This window comes from Cibotium barometz, chromosome 24, assembly GCF_041138505.1.
Source record: "Cibotium barometz isolate CiBa-2024 chromosome 24, ASM4113850v1, whole genome shotgun sequence".
Classification (NCBI taxonomy): Eukaryota; Viridiplantae; Streptophyta; class Polypodiopsida; order Cyatheales; family Cibotiaceae; genus Cibotium; species Cibotium barometz.
Window position 1 is genome coordinate 39,802,495 of NC_141069.1, and position 13,509 is coordinate 39,816,003.

Genomic DNA, 13,509 nt, shown 5'->3' on the forward strand with positions numbered 1-13,509 from the left:
TTTTTTGTGTTAAAAATAACACGTGGATTAATGTGCGAATTTAGGACGCTAAAATGATATATAACTACCCTAGTATAACAAATTCCGGGCATTTTAATTTTATTTTTTATTACTTTTTTACTCTCCAAATAAAAAAAAAGAAAAAAGTGCATTCTGAAATTATATATTTATTAAATTTTTACGTTACTTGGGAAACTAAATCATCGTGAAATTCAAAAGACGCCAGAAGCACTTAAAATCTGATGAGCAGAGGGGGGCGCAGACAGAGGAAGGCGCAGAAATGAAGAGGAAATCTGCGCGTGAGGTGCGATCCATGAGGAGGAACAGAACTCGGACGCGCAGCTGGACGAAGAAAGGTCAGTTTCCGTAAGTGCTTCCCATCGCCCAACACAGAAGCAGAATTTGTCCGCTTTCTGATATTGGAAGCTTTCTTTTGATGGAAATACCTGTAACTAGTGTGAAGTTAATCCTATATACCTGCGCTTAAGATGCAAATCTTTGTATTTAATGCGAATTTAAACTGTGAACTTGGGCAATTAGTGTTGTTTAGGCTTTATCATTGATGAACAGAGAGCACAACCATGTACCTTGGTGCTAGACACTGTCAAGTTTTCTCTAGATTTCTTTTTTGACGGGGGGCCGGCCCATCACAACTGCAGTACAATCTAGTGGATGGCAACCCGACTAGTAGCAGGGCAGCCTTTTGAGGTCGCCCGACCAGATGGCACGCCTGGACAGGGTTGCCACTTTAGCATCTAGCCATAGGAGATAGATTGCAGTATATGTGGCCGCTAGTGGCCATGCATAACTGCCAGAAAGACATGCACAATCCTTTCAAATTGCTCCTTGGACTGGCTTCTCAAGCACAAGGCTCGCCATGTCATTGAGAGAATCACCCCAGCAGGGCTACCAAATAAAAAGACGGAACCTGAATCTGAGCCCTCATAAATGAACTTCTAATGCCTATTCCTGGCCTTTGTACATACAATTGCCAAAAAAATCTGATGCCGGGCACATGGTAAATCTGATGGGAAAACCTGATGGATCGTTCGAATTATATTTTGCTTTGAAATAGTTTCCATGTATAGGGCTTAGGCCCTAGGGTTAAGAGTATTTGGTCATGTGAAGATAAGTTCTCGCTTGTAATTGTGTTGAGATTCCATGGTGTCTTATTAGGTTTTGTTATGAGGAGTGTAGGATGAAGCCTTGCTTCACCCATTTTTTAGTGCATCCTTTGGAGTAGTTTATCATACTGTAGTTAACATCGAGCAATTCATGAGAGATTTTATATCTTTCACAATCACTTCCAACCAAGACTAGGACCATAACCACTTTTAAATTGCTATTTTTATTACTATGGGTCAAGGGTTGTAGCTTTTCTAGGTATATCGACGTATGTACATCCATATGTATGCAAGTGCGTGCATGAAATAGACCCATTGCAAGCTCTGATCGGAACACACCCAAGTTTGAGGCTAGAGTCAATGGTCAACTGACATATCACAGTGCTATGCCAAACCCCGGTGTAGAGCCCAACATTGAGTGATCGCCCAACTCATGTCTTGGGCTTGATAGGGTCTTGACTAATGATCTACTAGGAATTCTCCTGATTGGAGAGCCTCGATTATGAGCACTACATTCGCTTATAAACGGATATAGCCCTAGTAAAAGTGCCCCTATTATTAAAGCAGGTCCTTCACAGTGCCAGTCCAAAGCATGTTCTGCCTACTCTCATCAATAAAGACAACTCATTATGGCTTTTTGGGCTCATATCATATTCCGTCCGTAAAACTAGACCTTGATGTCAAATGTTAAGGTTTCTAGCAAGAAGAAATGGAAAACTGCCTCTTGAGAAGCCATCTAGACTCCTAAGTCCATAACATCCACATGTTGCTCTCTTTAAAGAATTTGCAATTTAGGAATGTTCGTGTACCTTCATGCACTTTCTCAATATGCAAAAATCACAGTCTGAGGCTAGAGTCAATGGTCGTTTGATAGATCACAATGCTACTCCAAACCCCGGTGTTCCATACCACTAGAGCCCAACATTGAGTTATTGGCTAGCTCATGACCTAGTCTTGATCCCGTGGGAATCCTCTCAATTGGAGACCCTTGATTATGAGCACTCCACTCTCATTTATAGGCATAAAGCCCAGTAAAAGTATAGAGCTCTTGTGCCTATATGCTATAGAAAAAGAAGAGAGCAGTGGAACTCAAAACACACAGCTCACACAATAGCCCTAAACTATTGTATTGTATATGCCCAAAGAAAAGGTGTTACAACTTAATTCTTGTGTCCAAATTTAACACAATACTTGGCTCAAGACACTGCTGTTATCTCTCCTTGGCCAGCCCACGCTTGAGAGAATCACTCTGGAAGGCTCCAATGCTTGAGAGTTTGCAGATAATATGTTGAATTTTCATCACACGTATTTATGGGTGGTGGTCATAATGAGAAACGGGAACGGAAACGTTCGAGGAATGGAAACGGGGAAACAAGTTTTTTAAGGTGTGGAAATGGCAGTTTCTTGTGACAATATCACTTGGGAAACGAGAAATGGCCATGGAAACGGATGGGGTCCTGAAATGGAGAAACGCGTTTCTAGGACCGAAACTATGACATGCGAGGGATTGATCGTAGTAAAACAACCTTAGGCTAAACTAAACTGCACTTAATGATACTTAAGAGATAGACAAAGGTGTCAATGCAATGCAATGCAGCTATATTAAATGAATGCGTTTACAATGAGATCTAAACATATCTATGATGCTGTCCTAAAGAATATCCTTTTCGGGATGAGAGAGATGCTGAATGCTGATGACAAATGACTGATCCTTTCTCCAATGCTGAGGTCCACCCTTAGATGCCGGCTTTCCTCTATGTAGGAGGTAGGAAGATGAACTGAATGCTGTACTGAATGTGCTGATGCTACCTATGATGCTGAATGCTGCTTATGCTTCTTGCTCCATGGGCTAGAAACGCTGAGAAGAAGGAACATCTTGTTGGCACATTCTTCCCCAGTTTCTGCTCACTTTTGGTGCCCATTTGGTCCCTTTTGTATGGCCCTTGATTGTGGGCTGGCCACCCCTTTTTCTCCTATTTTTCTGGGATTTTTCCCAGCCTTTTAGGTATTTTACCAGTTGGCCTGCATACATGCTCTAGTCGGCCAGCATTAGCATCCCCAGTCGGCCAGCATACCTCACCTATAAATAGGAGGTGCTGGCCTCTCACTTTTCATTCAGTCTTGTACATATTTGCTCCCTCACTTATGAGACTTCTAGTGACTCTTGCTTGGGACTGTTTTACTTCAGTATATTCAGCATAGTTTGCTCCATCTCTCTCTCTCTCTCTCTCTTGCACTCTCTATTCAGCACACTCTAGTGCTCCTTTGCTTCCGCCTTGTGCACTCTTTCATGGTATCATCGCTCTGGGTTTAGCAACCTCTTTGCTGCCCCAGATTCAGCCCTGTCTTCAGCACCCTCTCCTTTGCGTTTTTCTCAGATTTGCAGCCCCTTTGCTGCTGCGTTTTTTGGACAGCACATGCCGGTCACATCTCCTATAGATTGGCTTCACCGACACAGCCATCAGGTATTCTTTGATCAGCATTTTCTTTTCCACGTGGAGTTTGTGGACCAGGCGGCTTGTTTTTTTCAGGACAGCAGCCTTCTTTGTGCTGCATTTTCCTCTCCAGTGGTCTTTCCCCTTTGCAGAGGGGGTCTGTGGTGTTTTGGGCTTTGGTGGCACTCTTGGTACTTGCGGAGGACACTTCTTCTTCTGAGTTTGTGCATATTTCTTGAGATTGAGCCCAAGCTTTTGTGATGGCTGCACCGACTTCTCTTCATGTATTCTCTGAGTCTGCAAAGTTGGATGGTTCCAACCACACCCTATGGAAGGTGAAGGTGAAATCAGCCTTGCGTGGCGTGGATCTTTGGGATTGGCTTGTTACATCGGCCAATGCCACCCCTGCTTCTGGTGGTGCGACTTAGGCACAGATTGATCTTTGGCAGTCGAATGATCGACGCGTTTTCTCCTTTCTGATGTTGAACTGTCATGATTCTGTTCTCTCTCATGTGCGTACGGCAGATGCTGCACATGAAGTTTGGAAGGCTTTTGTGGATCTCTACGAGATTAAGTTCTGGGTCGGATTTTGGCGTTGGAAAAGCAACTTATGAACTTATCAATTTCTGCCTTTCCATCTTTATCTACTTTCATCTCGAAGATGAAAGATCTCCGGGATGAGCTTGTTGTTTGTGGCAAGGACATCTCTACAGAGGACATGGCTATTCGGCTTCTCTCCAAGCTTCCTGAGAGGTTTGATGCATACTTTCAGTCTCTTGTTTCTTCTCCTCGTCCTGATCGAGTTACTTGGGAGGAAGTTCTTCCCTCCGTTATGCAGATTGAGTCTCGCTTTGAAGAGTGGACTGGCACCTCTGGTGGCCCTGGTGGCCCTGATGGAGCTTTGGCAGTGCGAGACAAAGGGAAGAATCAACAAAAGAAAGGGAAAGGGGGTTCTGACAAGAACTCCAAGGATTCCGACAAGGATAAAGACAACAACGGCAATGTCTCAACCCAAGAAGGATGCTGGCATCCTTCTCTTAGCAGGTACTCGGCGTATACTTGCTCTTCTGACTTCTCAGTCACGGTCTTGGATTGTGGATAGTGGTGCTACTGCTCATATGACACCCCATCGAGATTGGTTCGAGGACTTCACTGCCAGGTCAGGCGAGATCACTTTGGGTGATTCTTCTTCTGTGCTAGTGCATGGACATGGCACTATTCCCATCTTCCGCTCTTCCGAGGACAAGAGGTACTTCTCTGACGTTCTGTATATTCTAGATTTGGCTTTTAACCTTTTGTCAGTAAGTGCTCTTACGGCTCAGGGTGCGGAGGTGATCTTTTCTCGTTTATGATATTACCATTCGTGATAAGGCGACTGGTAGCATCTTGGCTCAGGGACTCTAAGATAGTGGTCTCTACAAGTTGACCGCTTTGCTTTCTTCTGGTGCTTCTCATGCCAATGCTGAGGTCCACCCTTAGATGCCGACTTTCCTCTATGTAGGAGGTAGGAAGATGAACTGAATGCTGTGCTGAATTTGCTGATGCTACTTATGATGCTGAATGCTGCTTGCTACATGGGCTAGAAATGCTGAGAAGAAGGAACATCTATCGTGCTGATCTGATGGGACTGAAAGATGCGATTGCTATTTATATGCAATGATGTTGCTGGTCGGCCAGCATACTGCAGTCGGCCAGCCTTGTAAAGATCCTCACGACTCATAAATGCCTAAAGTTGCTAGCATACTGCAGTCGGCTGGATACTCAAGAACGGTGTTGCTGTCGAGTGCCATAAATGCTCACGACCTGCAATGTTGCATGAATACCTTATGTGCTGATGTAGGTGCTGTAAACAGCCCCATACACATGCTGTAACTACTGTGAATGATTGCTTAAATGCCTGTATAAATGAATTAATGCCTACTAAATGCTTATAAATGCCTTCTTAATGCTTATGAATGGCATGTCACTTGTACAATCCAGAGGGTGTGCACGTGACAGAAACGGCCGTTTCTTGTGACTATGGTGGTGGCATACCAAGTCGGCCTGTAGGCTGCTCACAACTAGCAAAAAGTTATCCATGACTTGAAAAAATGTGTCCAAAATATTTTCAATAATGCTCACACACACCTATGACCTAGCTGCTGCCACTGCTTTGTGTGTGGTGCTCGACTGCCCCAGCCTTGGCCCATGTTGCCTGACCAGTCCATATGACTGCCCAGAGCTTATGCGCTTGGTTGCTACGCTTGTGTGTTTACATTCTCCCCGCTTTCATTGTAGCCGTCCTCAACTGCATGGTGTCCATATAAAGTGCCCATATCAGAAGAAAAGATACAAGCAAAGCTCATCCAAGGTACCCAAGATCCCGAACATTGTGAGACGACCTTGCGTCCAATGTGAAGCCTTACATTCTGTCCATGTTGCATCAGCAGAAAAACTTGCAAAGAACCTTGTGAATGACCAACTTTCGCCTGATTCAACACTTTCCATTGGTCCAACCATCCATGAAGAAATACTGCAAGCCACCGAGTATCCAGTGGGAGCCCCTGTGAAGAACACTCGAAAGAATGGCACAATGTAATGGGAATAAGAGTGTAGAGATAGAAGAGAGACAATACACAGTGTTGGGTCCCAAATACCCTCTGAAGGACCCCCACCACGTATGGTGTATTTGCTTTATTGAATGAATAGAATAACTGATTGTTGGCTGTAAATAGCCAAGACTGAACTGACCTTGGAGACCTTCACTTGGTTGAGGTAACTCTTAACTTGAAGATGACCCTTCATCTTCACCTTCCACCTTGCCCTTGGCTCCTATTGGAGTGTCTAGGCCCTTGAACCCTTGGCACTTGCAGAAATATGAGATGAGATGGGTTGGACTGAAGGGCTGAATATATACTTCTCCATTGCTTCAGTCGGCCACTTCTCCTGCTGTCGGCCAAGTCCCTTGGACAATTGAATGCCAAAAACTCCCATTAAATGCTGTCGGCCTGTATGCATGGCCCTAGGGCTAGCGAACTGGTTATAAGCCCTTGGTGTCTCTTGGGCAAGCCCCACATGGCTGCCCATGCTCAAGGCTCTTCAAAGCCTATAGGGGTCCAGCTGTTCCGGCTCAGTGTGGTTTTTTTTAATATTGTATATGGTTCTCCTGCTGTGTTTCCATGCTCTGTCTGGTATTTGAATTGTTGGTCTATAATTGTTCCAGGTTTCCCTCCTTGTGACAACTATACTTCGGATAACGAATATTCAGACCCTTGGTTCTTGACTATTTGCACAATGTAGCGGAAGTGAGAGAGAGAGAGAGAGAGAGAGAGAGAGAGAGAGAGAGAGAGAGAGAGATTTTATTAACGTCTTCCAAAAGACCGAACTCGGCCTATGAGACAAAGCAGTGTACCTGTGTGGGGTATCCTTTGTCATCCCAACAAAATGAAAAAGTACTGAACTAAAAAGCTGAATCTGGGTGTGCAATAAGTACAATGAGTGGGGGAGGGGATGGAGCTCTACTACAAGGAGAATGCAAAGCTATATGCATGGAGTATACAATCATGATATGCAACCTAGCTAGCTCCATCCTGTACCATACTGGGGGTATAAAATGGTATACATCAATGAAGGGGGTGTCAGAATATGCAGCGGAAATGATAACCAAACTTGGGTAGACAAGAGCAAGTAGAATGCAGAAAATAGACAGCACAAGAAACACAGAGAGATAGGTGTGTAAACTCTTCTCTATACCCAAGATCCCGCAAAAGACTGAATGAGGAAGTGGTGGGGGCATGGGGCCTATTTATATGCCGCATGTGAGCAGTCGGCCAGCACTGAAGAGCTTCCACGACTGCATGAGCAGTCGGCCAGCAATGAAAAGGTCCATGACTGCATACATCCAGTCGGGCAGCAATCCAGAAGCCCACGAATGATGTGTGGGCAGTCGGCCAGCCACCACAGGACTGCAGATGGGACAGTCGGCCAGCCACTAAGTGCTCCTGCCAACCTCTGGCATCCCTCCACACCACTGGAAAAAATGGGAAAAATAGGAAAAAATACGGGGAGTGAGGAAAAATGATAAAACACCTTATACAGGGCGGGCACACCCACAACAGAGGCCCTGGTGTATAAATATAGACAGGAGATGACTTCTAACACCTCCTCTCAGCTCCTGGCTGTGAAACCAACCCAAGGGAGCTGGAGTGCCGCCTGAGCGTAGCCTGAGGTAGAGACTTCATGAAGAGGTCCGCCGCATTGTCCTCCGTTGAACAATAAAGTAGCAAGATGTCACCAGCCAAGATCTTCTCACGTACAAAGTGATACTGTATCTCTATATGCTTGGTCCGGGCATGGAAGACGGGGCTCCGAGCAATAGCTATACTGTTGAGATATCGAGCTCGTCTAGTGAGGCGGTGGCCACTGATGACCCGCTTGGGGGATAGGCCCCACACTTACACCACTGGCATGGTTGGTGAGATCATGGGAGATATGCGGCCAGTGGGATGACAGGCTGTGTGACAGCCATTCTAGAGACTGGCATAGTTATAGCGCCAGCTCATTTAGTCGGGTTCACACTATAGAGAACCCGTGTATGTATTGGTTGAGTACCTTTCATATTGTGTGTACTCTTATTTTTGTATATGGAGTGTTGAGTGTTGAGTAGAGAAGAAGAAGATTTTCAGTCTCTCACCTTGTGTGTTCTCTATTAGGGTTTTGTGAGTGTGTGTGTGCTTGCAAGAGCTCAAGCTCTCCTCCCCCCTGCATCTTTTCATGGTATCAGAGCTTGGTTCGTGCGAAGGGCTGAGCTGCAAGCAAGAGAACCACAGGAAGCGGTACGAGGGTAAGAGCTTCAACTACTCTTCTCTATTGTGTTGGTGACTACACCCTTGTCGGGAGCTCTACGAGAGGCACCGGCAAACGATCTCTGATTGAGGAGCTTTCTTCGCGGGAGTAAAGCTATAGGGCTACTATATAGTCCTTCGGACTGAAATTTTCGGACCGAAAACGCGTTTCGGACGCGTCTGGACCTCCGTTTTTCAGAAAGCAGGCGATTTCGAGCACTGCGGGTAAGTCATCGTTTCTCTGCAGAACTCTGTTTTAAGAACTGCAGGAAGACAGATTGACTGTGCAGACACTGTGGGTGCTGCAAAGAGGTCTACAGTTACCATTGGGTGTATGTATGTGCATTGAAGTCACTGGTTGTGACATTTGAGAGTACTACAGTACCGCTGTGCAGAAAATACAGCATTTGTGCAGGAAAAACCAGAGTGCAGGTTCTGGTAAAATTGTGTGTTTGGCAAGATGTCTAATGATGGCATAACACAGATTGTGGCTGAGAAGCTGGATAAGAATAACTTCCATGCTTGGAGGTTCAGGTTGACTAATTTCCTGATGGGAAAAGGCTATTGGGACTACATAGAAGGTGAGCATGAAGAGGCATCGGAAATACCGGACATAAATCCTACTGCTGCAGATGTGAAAGAGTTTAAAGACTGGAATCAAGGAGCCAGGAAGGTTATGTATTGGCTATCCATTAGTATACAGGACACCATGATTGGGCACATTCAGGATGCCAAGTCCCCCAAGGAGGCGTGGGACACCTTGGTAAAGCTTTATGAAACAAATACCAAGGCACGCAAGATACAGTTGAAGAATGAACTTCATACTGTGGAGAAAAAGAGCATGTCTGTGAATGACTATGCGCTGAAGATAAAGGGTATTGTGGAATCCCTTGCATCTATTGGTGTGTCAGTAGATGATGATGACAAGGTGGAAGTCTGTCTACGTGGTCTCGGGCCACAATACAAGGCGTTTAAGACGTCTATTCAGACTCGGGAAAACATTCCCAACTTTACAGATTTGGTGTCTATGCTGATTATCGAAGAGAAGAACTTGGGTGAAGACCAACAGTCTTCACAAAGCAAAAACAGTTCAGAGCAACAGGCCTTCTACACGAGTTCAGGAAGAGGACGAGGTAGAGGAGGCCGTGGACGCGGTCAAGGAGGTGGCCGAACAGGTAATCAGAATTATGGCCAGCAGCAGCAGCAGCAACAACAACAGTCCCAGAATCAACAACAACAACAACAACAACACGCAGGTGGAAGAGGCAAATTCAGAGGCAGGGGGAGTCAAAGAGGCCGTGGAAATTGGCAAAGGCAGTACAATGATGCACGTGAATGCTATTATTGTGGTAAGCCTGGACGTGTGCAAGCAGAATGTTATAAAAAGCAGGCTGACATGCAAAATGGGAAAGTGCAGCAAAACAACTATGCATCCTCAAGCAGAAATAATGAGGATAATGAAAGGTTGTTTGTTATGCAGCATGTCGTGAATGCCATGTCTGAAAATGTTGATGCAGCACAAAAAGATAATGTATGGTATGTGGATTCCGGCGCTTCGAACCACATGACGAGTCATGGGGAGTGGTTCAAGGCGATGAAAAACCCGGAAAGACCAGGTTTTGTGGAAACAGGGGATGACACGGCTCATCCAATTGCCCACGTTGGAGATGTGCCATTGTCTATGCAGGATGGCAAAGTGAAGTACCTTGCAGATGTACTTCATGTACCGAACATAACAAAGAATCTGGTTTCAGTTGGCCAGATGATTGAGCAGGGTTTGCAGGTTCGGTTTAACCCTGATGGGTGTTATGTTGAAGATTTTAAAGACAAGTGCAGGTTGGTTGCAAAAGGCAACAAAGTGGGCAGAATGTTTACGTTGAATGTAGACATGCCTGAAATGAGTGCTGCGATGTTTGCAAATGGTTCAGGAGTTGTTGCAGACACAGACATATGGCATAAAAGAATTGGACATGTAAATGTGCAGAGATTGAAGTCTATGCAGACAAAAGGAATTGTGACAGGGCTGCCAAAATTTAAAGTGGAAGGTATGCAGAAAATATGTGAAGCATGCCAATTTGGGAAGCAAACAAAGCATGTGTTTCCACGTAACAGATATGTGAGCAGAAATGCACTAGATCTTGTGCATTCAGATGTATGGGGTCCTACAAAAACCATATCTATGGGAGGCTGCAGGTACTATGTCACTTTCATTGATGACCACACAAGGAAAGTGTGGGTATATTTCATGAAGGAGAAGAGTGAGGTGTTCACTCACTTTCAGAATTTCAGAGTTTTGGTTGAAAAGCAAACAGGGAAATATGTTAAGTGCCTAAGGTCAGATGGAGGGGGAGAATACTTCTCCAATGAGTTCTCTGAATTTTTGAAGAAGAATGGTATTCGGAGACAGTTCACATGCAGATATACTCCGCAGCAAAATGGAGTTGCTGAGCGGAAAAACAGGCACATTGCTGAGATTGCGCGAGCATTGATGGAAGAGAAAAATATGCCGCATTGCTATTGGGCTGAGGCTGTTTCTACAGCAGTATACATCATGAACAGGACTCCAACTGCAGCCATACATGATGTAACTCCAGAGGAGAGGTTTACTGGCAGAAAACCAGATTTGTCTCATCTGAAAGTCTTTGGATGCATTGCATATGTGCATGTGCCAGATGAGCTGAGAACTAAGCTGGATCCGAAAGCTGAAAAATGTGTGTTTATTGGATACTCCCTTGAGCAAAAGGGATACAGGTGTTATAACCCTGCTACACGTGAGTTGAGAGTAAGCAGGGATGTTGTCTTTGATGAGATGAGCAGCTGGTATGCTGCTGAAAAAGAAGCTGTTGGGGCTGATGTGAGTGGAAGTGTGGTTGCACAGAATGCAGGTCAGCAATCACAGTCTTTGAGTGGACCAGGAGAGTCCTCATCTAGTGGGTCTGTTGATAGACCATGGAGTGGCAGGTTGCGTCGTGCAATTGCCTGAAGGCAAGAAAGCCATTGGATGCAAGTGGGTGTACAAAGTTAAACATAACAGTGATGGAAGCATAAACAGGTACAAGGCTAGATTGGTAGCCAAAGGATATGCGCAGACATATGGGATTGATTATGAGGAAACTTTCAGCCCAGTTGCCAAGATGGCAACAGTGAGAGTTGTGATAGCAGTGGCTGCGTCAAAGCAATGGAGTGGCTGCGTCAAAGCAATGGTCTTTACATCAGATGGATGTAAAGAATGCATTCTTGCATGGGGATTTGCAAGATGAGGTGTATAATTGCAGCCACCTGGTTATGAGGATGTGGGTCACCCCGAGCATGTTTGCAGGTTGAAGAAAGCCTTGTATGGCTTAAAGCAAGCACCAAGAGCATGGTCTGACAAGATTTCTGAATATCTTGTCACTATTGGCTTCCATGTAGCCAATGCAGATTTCTCATTGTATGTGAGACATGGTGATAGAGGAGTTGTGCTTGTTGTCATCTATGTAGATGACTTGATCATTACGGGGGACCATGATGCAGAGATCTTTGATGTAAAGATCCTGCTTAGACAGAAGTTCGAGATGAAGGATCTGGGGGAGCTCAGATATTTCTTGGGCATTGAGGTGATTAGGTCACCACATGGTATTGGATTACTGCAGAGACAGTATGGCTTGGACATGTTGTCCAAGTATGGTATGACAGGCTGTAAGCCTATTTCTGTGCCATTGGATCAGAATGGCAAGTTGAGTGCAGATTCAGGAGAGATCTTGGAGGATCCTACTATGTACAGGAGCATAGTAGGAAGTTTGATCTACATGACGATCACCAGACCAGATTTGAGCTATGCTGTTGGGTTGGTGAGTCAGTTTATGCAGGTTCCACGGAAACCGCATTTGGATGCTGTGAGACGCATACTGAGGTATGTGAAGTCTACTTTACATTGTGGACTATTCTATGAGACTGGGACAGAGATATGTGTACATGGGTACACAGATGCTGATTGGGCTGGTAGTATCTCAGACAGAAGATCTACCAGTGGATTCATGTTTTCTTTGGGGAGTGCTGCTGTGACTTGGAGCAGCAAGAAGCAGCCTACGGTTGCTCTATCGAGTACGGAGGCCGAGTACAGAGGAGCTGCTATGGCAGCATGTGAGGAAGCTTGGTTGAGAAAGCTACTTGCAGATTTGGGTCTATCAGTGGATAGACAAGTTGTCATTTTCTGTGACAACATTAGTAGTATACAGTTGGCCAGGAACCCAGTCTTTCCTGCTCGTACGAAGCACATAGAGGTCCACTACCACTTCGTCAGAGAGAAGGTCTTGGCAGGAGACCTTGACCTTGTTTATGTCAGCACAGAGGATCAGGTAGCTGACATCTTCACCAAAGCATTGGGTATAGAGAAGCTCCGCAGATTCAGGGCTTCGCTTGGTGTACATGAGATGGAGTTGAGCTCGAGGGGGAGTGTTGAGATATCGAGCTCGTCTAGTGAGGCGGTGGCCACTGGTGGGGGATAGGCCCCACACTTACACCACTGGCATGGTTGGTGAGATCATGGGAGATATGCGGCCAGTGGGATGACAGGCTGTGTGACAGCCATTCTAGAGACTGGCATAGTTATAGCGCCAGCTCATTTAGTCGGGTTCACACTATAGAGAACCCGTGTATGTATTGGTTGAGTACCTTTCATATTGTGTGTACTCTTATTTTTGTATATGGAGTGTTGAGTGTTGAGTAGAGAAGAAGAAGATTTTCAGTCTCTCACCTTGTGTGTTCTCTATTAGGGTTTTGTGAGTGTGTGTGTGTGCTTGCAAGAGCTCAAGCTCTCCTCCCCCCTGCATCTTTTCATATACAACTGTGGTTATCGCACTGGATGACTGTGGGCTCCTTCTGTGGAAACCCAATCTCGCCTAGCAGCCTCCGCAGCCACACAACCTCACAAGCAGCACCACAAGCAGCCCGGTACTCTGCCTCTGTCGAAGAAAGGGCAATAGTTGGCTGCCTCTTGCTGCTCCAAGAAACTGCTCCTGAGCCGAGGGTAAAACTGTATCCTGAAGTAGATCTCCTCGTGTCCGGATCTCCTCCCCAATCTGAGTCACTCCAACCTTGGAGTCTAAAGAGCTCAACAGCCCCACGGAGAAGCTCAAGTCCAATCTG

The 13,509-nt window shown here is 45.5% G+C and overlaps 1 protein-coding gene across 4 annotated transcripts in view; it reads left to right on the forward strand.

Moving 5' to 3' along the window:
- The first annotated feature begins 184 nt into the window (after positions 1-184).
- ASHH1 (SET domain group 26) overlaps positions 185-13,509 on the forward strand; it is a 50,757-nt gene continuing 37,432 nt past the window's right edge. The window contains exon 1 of one of the 4 annotated variants that reach the window (XM_086818605.1): positions 185-356. In XM_086818605.1, the coding sequence (XP_086674731.1) occupies positions 281-356 (76 nt within the window). In that variant the 5' untranslated portion in view covers positions 185-280. Of the gene's footprint in view, positions 367-13,509 lie in introns of all 4 variants that reach the window. The other 3 variants (XM_086818607.1, XM_086818606.1, XM_086818609.1) reach the window with 3 other exon arrangements.